Source organism: Salmo salar, chromosome 19, assembly GCF_965601325.2.
Source record: "Salmo salar chromosome 19, fSalSal1, whole genome shotgun sequence".
In the NCBI taxonomy this organism is placed as follows: domain Eukaryota; kingdom Metazoa; phylum Chordata; class Actinopteri; order Salmoniformes; family Salmonidae; genus Salmo; species Salmo salar.
The window spans coordinates 84,733,520-84,741,293 of NC_138309.1; the positions used below are offsets into that span (position 1 = coordinate 84,733,520).

A 7,774-nucleotide genomic window follows, 5' to 3' on the forward strand; every position below is an offset into this window, starting at 1 on the left:
CGTTTAATTATGCTTCCATTTTGTTGTAATACTTAACATTCAATTTAGGCTTTTATTAATTTTTTTTAATTGATGAAATTGTCTAGACACAAAAGGCGTTCTGGGACTTGGTGTTATTTTCAAAATGCTCTAATTTGTCTTGAAAGAATTCATGTAAATGTAATATGTTTAATCTGGTAATACAGTGAAAAGCAACACCATTATGTCGTGAATCCCAGTTTGTAAATGACACATTCCCCTTTTCCCTATTTAGAGTTCCACGTCCATTTTAAGAAACGTTCTAATACACGTCTAATCTGAACAAAATGATTTATCGGTAGGTATTTTTTTTGGGGGGGGGGGGGGGGTCAAAGTATATAATGTAAACAGTGATGGATGATGATCAGCTGTTCTTCATGCCGTGTTAGTGGGCTTAGTTTTCAAAACTGTTTTGTCATGATGTTCATAAATAAAAAAATAAAAGACTATTCTGTGATAATGGTGACCAATATGACATCTCATATACCTCAGTCTTCACATAGAAAAAAAATAGATGACATCGTTTTAGAACGGTCATAAGTTTTATAACTCAGGTCTGGTTAAGTTGTTCTTTCATTGTTCCAAATTGACCCCAACCACTTTCTCCATAGTCATTTACGGCTGTAGCCCCCCCCCCTCTGATCCATCCCCATGACAATTCAGGTTGGTGTTTTCATTGGTTTAAAAAAAGGTTAAGATGGAACACGGCAGCCTTTCCGCTCCCTGGAAAACAGTAGCGATTGTTACTGAGTGGACTATCCTGGCTTAATCAATAACATGATATGAAAGGAATCGACACTGAGGGGACAAAACATTAAGAACGCTCTTTCCGTGACCGACTGACCAGGTGAAAGCTTATTGGATCTCACTTGTTATCCAATCAGTGTAGATGGAGGGGAGGAGACAGGTGAAAGAAAGTTGTTTAAGCCTCGAGACAGTTGAGACAAAAGATTGAAGTGCTTTTGAACGGGGTGCGGTGGCGGGTGAACGGGGTGCGGTGGCGGGTGAACGGGGTGGGGTGGCAGGTGAACGGGGTGCGGTGGCAGGTGAACGGGGTGCGGTGGCAGGTGAACGGGGTACGGTGGCAGGTGAACGGGGTACGGTGGCAGGTGAACGGGGTACGGTGGCAGGTGAACGGGGTACGGTAGCAGGTGAACGGGGTACGGTAGCAGGTGAACGGGGTACGGTAGCAGGTGAACGGGGCACCAGTTTGAGTGTGTCAAGAACTGCAACGCTGCTGGGTTTTTCACACTCAACAGTTTCCCGTGTGTATCAAGAATGGTCCACCCCCCAAAGGACATCCAGTCAACTTGACACAACTGTGGGAAGCATTGGAGTCAACATGGGCCAGCATCCCTGTGGAACGCTTTTGACACCTTGTAGAGTCCACGCCCCGCCGAATTCAGGCTGTTCTGAGGACCAAAAAAAGTGGTGCATCCCAATATTAGAAAGGTATTCCTAATGTTTTGTACACTCAATGTATATTGAACAGTCACTGTGATTCAGTGACCAGGAGAGTCAACGCCTACATCCCAAATGGCACCCTATGCCCTATATAGTGCACTAACTTTAGACACACACACACACACCTGTTGGCAGGCAAACAGGACTGGTCCGGTGGCCAGACCCAGCTTGAGATCTGTAGCTGAAGGCTTTCCTAGTTGGCTGGCACACGCTGTGAAGTCAAGCACATCATCCACCAGCTACGAGACACACACACACACACACACACACACACACACCAATAACTTAAACATTTCAATGTTAAATAAGGACATTAAAATGATTAAAATGGCACCATTGATTCAAGAGGCATAAAACTACATATTAGAAATGTACCTGGAAGGCGATGCCAACATTCCTCCCATACTGGAAGGCTATTTCATGAACCTCTGGATCAGAGTTCACTAGAATGGATACCTTGAAATGGACAAGAACCACCCGGTCAACACAAACCTATTCAGTTGGGAAACACACGACTTCCTGGAAGTCTGCATTATTTGTGTGGAGATAGAATGTACATACAGCTTTACAACTGTTGGCGATAAGACTGGCAGTCTTCTTAAATGTCTTGTCGAGGTAGTGTTTAAATCTCTCATTCTCATTTTCTTTGGAGCCCAGCTGCATGAATTCACCTGGAACATCAGCAAATATATTAGTGTGAACAGAGAGAGAGAGAGTTTCCTTTGGTAATCTTAAAACAAAAACAACTTTCATTACTGTAATTTCCAGATTATTAAGCGCACCTGAATATAAGCCGCACCCCACTGAATTTTTTAAAAAATTATTATTTTGAACATAAATAAGCCGCACATGTATATAAGCCGCAGGTGCCTACCGGTACATTGAAACAAATTAACTTTACACAGGCTTTAACGAAACACGGCTTGTAACAAAAATAAATAGGCTTTAACGAAACACGGCTTGTAACAAAAATAAAAAATTAGCAGTAAACAGTAGCCTACCAAGAAAGTCATTGGTCACTATCTTCCTCCTCCTGTGCACTGAAACCACTGAAGTCATCTCCTTTCAAAAAAAATTGAAAGCGGGAAAAATCCATATATTAGCCGCGTCATTGTTTAAGCCGCGAGGTTCAAAGCGTGGGGGGAAAAAAAGTTGCGGCTTATAGTCCAGAAATTACGGTACTCATTTCCCCTTACAGAATCAGAAGCGCTGCATAACAACCTCTAGATGGTAAAGGAGCAGGTAATGGTGATTACCAAACCCCCCCCCCCCTCCAAAAAAAAGGTATACAGTAACTAACAGACAGATAAAAAATCAACTGTTTTGAAACTGAAATGAACTGCATATATTGTGCAATGTGTCACAGGCAAATGATCTGAGCCAAGGTCTCCATTGGGAGAAACTATAGTCCTAACCATTACACCAAAAGAACCTCTTTTGGCCGAGGTTGAGGCAGGGCTACCTTATTATCACAAGACCGACTCACGTCTCCTTACCTCGCACCAGATCCTCCATGACCTGAGACAGGACTGACACCACTGTGTTGTTGCCGATACGGGCCAGAGCCATGGAGGCTGCCGAGAGGATGAAGTCTCCAGCTAAAATGGCCTGGGAATAAGAACAGAGAACACATACAGTCAAAGGATCTTACAACTACTAAAAGGGTATATTAGTTTGTCATAAGATGCATCACAGAAAAGTGATAGTATTGCACCTTCAAGAGAACTTGGGGCCATTTCATATGACCTTTTTTTTCCTCTCTCAATAACATTATTGCATATGTTGCAGTTGAGTAGTTTAGTGTAGTGTGTGTGTACGACAACATGACTGGCTACTGCTAACAGACAACCACCCCCCTGTTCGGAGGACTCGGCTAACCTTTCTCTCGCCCCACACTTCGTTGATAGTGGTCTTCCCCCTGCGCTTGTCCGAGCCATCGATGACATCATCGTGGACCAGGCTGGCAGTGTGGATCATCTCAGAGATCATAGCTATGGATCGCTGACCTGGGAGCAGATCTCTACAGAGAGAGAGAGAGAGAGAGACAGATGGGGGAGAAGGTAGAGAGAGAGCACAGTTATTCCTTTCTCACATCTCACTAATATGGGCAGCCTGAATTAATTTGTTTATTGCAATGGTATTGCAATGATATGCATGATTAATTAAGACTAATACAGCCATCTCCTGTAACGAAGTCAAAAAAATAATTATCTAACAGCCCATCTTCCCTTTCTAATCTGTGTATTCTCCTCAGATACGTGTGACAACTTGTTCCTGGTGTGTGTGTGTGTGTGTGTGTGTGTGTGTGTGTGTGTGTGTGTGTGTGTGTGTGTGTGTGTGTGTGTGTGTGTGTGTGTGTGTGTGTGTGCGCGCGCGCTGGATACTGTACGTTTCCTTAGCATAGTTTCTCACCCAGGTCTGTCTCCTTGTAACCCATTAGTAGCCTTGTGTGACCATCCATTCTCTTTTGTTTCACTATCTAAACGAGAGCCGTCAGGATGACGCATCAGGCTACATAGTATCAAGTATGTATGTCTGCAGGGTAGCCTCGTGGTTAGAGCGGAGGGACGGCAGGTACCCTCGTAGTTAGAGCGGAGGGACGGCAGGTAGCCTCGTAGTTAGAGCGGAGGGACGGCAGGTACCCTCGTAGTTAGAGCGGAGGGACGGCAGGTAGCCTCGTAGTTAGAGCGGAGGGACGGCAGGTAGCCTCGTAGTTAGAGCGGAGGGACGGCAGGTACCCTCGTAGTTAGAGCGGAGGGACGGCAGGTACCCTCGTAGTTAGAGCGGAGGGACGGCAGGTACCCTCGTAGTTAGAGCGGAGGGACGGCAGGTACCCTCGTAGTTAGAGCGGAGGGACGGCAGGTACCCTCGTAGTTAGAGCGGAGGGACGGCAGGTACCCTCGTAGTTAGAGCGGAGGGACGGCAGGTACCCTCGTAGTTAGAGCGGAGGGACGGCAGGTACCCTCGTAGTTAGAGCGGAGGGACGGCAGGTACCCTCGTAGTTAGAGCGGAGGGACGGCAGGTACCCTCGTAGTTAGAGCGGAGGGACGGCAGGTAGCCTCGTGGTTAGAGCGGAGGGACGGCAGGTAGCCTCGTGGTTAGAGCGGAGGGACGGCAGGTACCCTCGTGGTTAGAGCGGAGGGACGGCAGGTACCCTCGTGGTTAGAGCGGAGGGACGGCAGGTACCCTCGTAGTTAGAGCGGAGGGACGGCAGGTACCCTCGTAGTTAGAGCGGAGGGACGGCAGGTACCCTCGTAGTTAGAGCGGAGGGACGGCAGGTACCCTCGTAGTTAGAGCGGAGGGACGGCAGGTAGCCTCGTGGTTAGAGCGGAGGGACGGCAGGTAGCCTCGTGGTTAGAGCGGAGGGACGGCAGGTAGCCTCGTGGTTAGAGCGGAGGGACGGCAGGTAGCCTCGTGGTTAGAGCGGAGGGACGGCAGGTAGCCTCGTGGTTAGAGCGGAGGGACGGCAGGTAGCCTCGTGGTTAGAGCGGAGGGACGGCAGGTAGCCTCGTGGTTAGAGCGGAGGGACGGCAGGTAGCCTGGTGGTTAGAGCGGAGGGACGGCAGGTAGCCTAGTGGTTAGAGCGGAGGGACGGCAGGTAGCCTAGTGGTTAGAGCGGAGGGACGGCAGGTAGCCTAGTGGTTAGAGCGTAGAGGTGGCAGGTAGCCTAGTGGTTAGAGCGGAGGGACGGCAGGTAGCCTAGTGGTTAGAGCGTAGAGGTGGCAGGTAGCCTAGTGGTTAGAGCGTAGAGGTGGCAGGTAGCCTAGTGGTTAGAGCGTAGAGGTGGCAGGTAGCCTAGTGGTTAGAGCGTAGAGGTGGCAGGTAGCCTAGTGGTTAGAGCGTAGAGGTGGCAGGTAGCCTAGTGGTTAGAGCGTAGAGGTGGCAGGTAGCCTAGTGGTTAGAGCGTTGGGCCAGTAACTGAAAGGTTGCTGGATCGAATCCCCGAGCTCACAAGATACAAATTTGTCGTTCTGCCCCTGAACAAGGCAGTTAACCCACTGTTCCCCGGTAGGCTGTCATTGTAAATAAGAATTTGTTCTTAACTGACTTGCCTAGTTAAATAAAGGTTAAATAAATACCTGGTAATGCATACTACCTACCTAGTTGACTAGGCTACACCCAGGATAATGTCTTACCCGTCTTGGTTGCTGTGACTATTGCAGGCCCGGGCCATCAGCACCACTATCATGGGTCGGAAAGCCTTGCCCTTCCCGTCAAAATAGTAGTCACATAAGGACTTCAACTCTGATTTGGACACAAAAAGTTCCTGTGAAACCCAGAAAATACATATTTATTACAGTTATGTTATGAAATCACTAACAATAGTCTGATGAGCTAAATACCACTGTAGCCATGCTACGTCACAATAATACATTTCATTTATAGCGCACTTTTCATCGGATAAACAATCTCAATGATGACTCATTCAATTTACTTACCTTCTTGATATCTTCGTACAAATTATTCAAGTCTTTTTGGGCTAGAGCGAAGGGGTCCTTCAACTTGGCGTCGCTGTGTATCCTTTTGCAGCAACAAGGCTTCTGTGTAGGGTAAAGCAACCTTGATTTGTGCCTACAGGGAAATACACGTCAATTAAATCACACGTGTAAATTAAAAATGCACACAAACACATGAATCAATCTACGTCATATAAACGCTTAAATCTCAGACTCACCTTGTCAGAATAGAGTTGCCTAGTGAGGTTGTGTGTACAGTCCTTGAGGACAGCCCCTGAAATGACACAAATTAACCTGAACACCACAACATTAGCACATGTAACCTAATGTTGACCTTTAAGTCAGGTGAGTGGTGAGAATTTAAAAAGCTTTTAGTCCTGGTTTTTGAAGGACAGCTAACAACACCGAGGTCGAGTTGAAAGGACATTTACATTTTAGTCATTTAGCAGACGCTCTTATCCAGAGATAAGAGATACATTTCCTGCATTTTTTGTTGTTGTACTGGGCCCCCCGTGGGAATCGAACCCACAACCCTGGCGTTGCACACACCATGCTCTACCAACTGAGCCACAGGGACCTTCTAGTAAACGTTAGGTAGTGAACCACATAACGTTACCCTTGACCAACGTAGGTTACCCACTAGCAGTTCTGTCTAGTGATAACCTATTGTCGCTAATAGGGTTCAACTAGTGAGATAAATCAAGTTCAAAACTTAGTAACGTTACATAGCAATCCTGAAATGACACGCAGCGTCTTGACCTTTAGCTAAACAGAGACTACATAAACCAGCTAACGTTACTGTCAGCTAGAATTACACTCTAACTAACATTATAGCCAGAAAAGCAATGTCATTCATACAATATTGTTTTAGTTAGGTACTACAACTAGAAATAAAACTGGGACTAAATCCCAATATAAACTACACCAAGCCAGCTGTAACTCATTGAATAAGAGCACTTCCATGTTCTCTACTACTGGTTGACCTTTCTCGAGGTGACAGCCCGCCAGCCCGCCCGGTGATATCTTACCTCATTTCCCGGGCCAGAGACGGTTCCAGTTCCTCGGAGGAACAACGAGGTAGCAGAAGTTCCGTTAAAACAGCATATGGTTTCTAGTAAACTCGTACAGGTCGAGGCTGTAGTCCGCCACCTCCAACAGCGTCTCCACGGTTTCGCCATGTTCCTCCGTACACATCCCTGGAACAGGTTAAAAAACGTGACGCCGGCAGCGGACGAACGCTAATTACGTTGGATGACGTCATGGCGTTTATTTTTGTTTAAATTATCTAGACGTACAGAAATAGGGTTGACGTCAGTGTACGTGGTTTTCCGGTTAAATTTTGCAACTTTGTTAAAAGGACGTTGCGGGTGAAAATGTATTGACATGTGGGTTTTTGGGCTACTTCTAAATTGCACCCGCGGCCGCCATGACATCTTTCTTAAAAAAAACACAAAAAACACCTATATACATATATAATATACACACACACACACAAATACACTGAACAAAAAATATAAATATGTAAAAGTGTTGGTCTCATGTTTCATCGACTGAAATAAAACATCCCATACACACACAAATATGTCTCTAAAATGTTGTGCACGAATTTGTTTACATTCCTATTAGTGATTATTTTATAATTTGTCAAGATAATCCATCCACTTGACAGGTGTGGCATATCAAGAAACTAATTTAATGTGCACCTTATGCTGGGGACATTAAAGGGGGGGGGGGGGGGGGGGGGGCTGTGGAGTATTTCTGTCTGTAATAAAGCCCTTTGGTGGGGAAAAACTCATTCTGATTGGCTCCCAAGTGGGTGGGTCTATGCACTCCCA

General features: G+C 46.3%; 1 protein-coding gene across 2 annotated transcripts; it reads right to left on the minus strand.

The window, feature by feature from the left end:
* Nucleotides 1-1,547: 1,547 nt before the first annotated feature.
* Nucleotides 1,548-7,195, minus strand: LOC106579710 (all trans-polyprenyl-diphosphate synthase PDSS1). Of its 2 annotated transcripts, XM_082966017.1 has the most exons (9): nt 6,968-7,195; nt 6,158-6,213; nt 5,922-6,054; nt 5,619-5,749; nt 3,361-3,502; nt 2,979-3,090; nt 2,044-2,153; nt 1,858-1,938; nt 1,548-1,721 (listed from the first exon to the last, which is right to left on the minus strand). In XM_082966017.1, the coding sequence occupies exons 1-9, from the start codon at nt 7,115-7,117 to the stop codon at nt 1,563-1,565; spliced, it is 1,074 nt and encodes a 357-aa protein (XP_082822143.1). In that variant the 5' UTR covers nt 7,118-7,195; the 3' UTR covers nt 1,548-1,562. The 2 variants fall into 2 exon arrangements, with proteins under 2 accessions (XP_082822143.1, XP_082822144.1); XM_082966018.1 differs by lacking the exons at nt 1,548-1,721; nt 1,858-1,938 and adding an exon at nt 2,484-2,544.
* Nucleotides 7,196-7,774: the final 579 nt, after the last annotated feature.

Coding starts and splice junctions, on each gene's coding strand:
- LOC106579710 (XM_082966017.1), bottom strand. CDS start 7,117: ATGGCGAAACCGTGGAGACGCTGTTGGAGGTGGCGGACTACAGCCTCG. Junction 1,939..2,043: donor TCGCCAACAGTTGTAAAGCT/GTATGTACATTC, acceptor GTCCATTTCAAG/GTATCCATTCTAGTGAACTC. Junction 1,722..1,857: donor ATGTTGGCATCGCCTTCCAG/GTACATTTCTAA, acceptor TGTGTCTCGTAG/CTGGTGGATGATGTGCTTGA.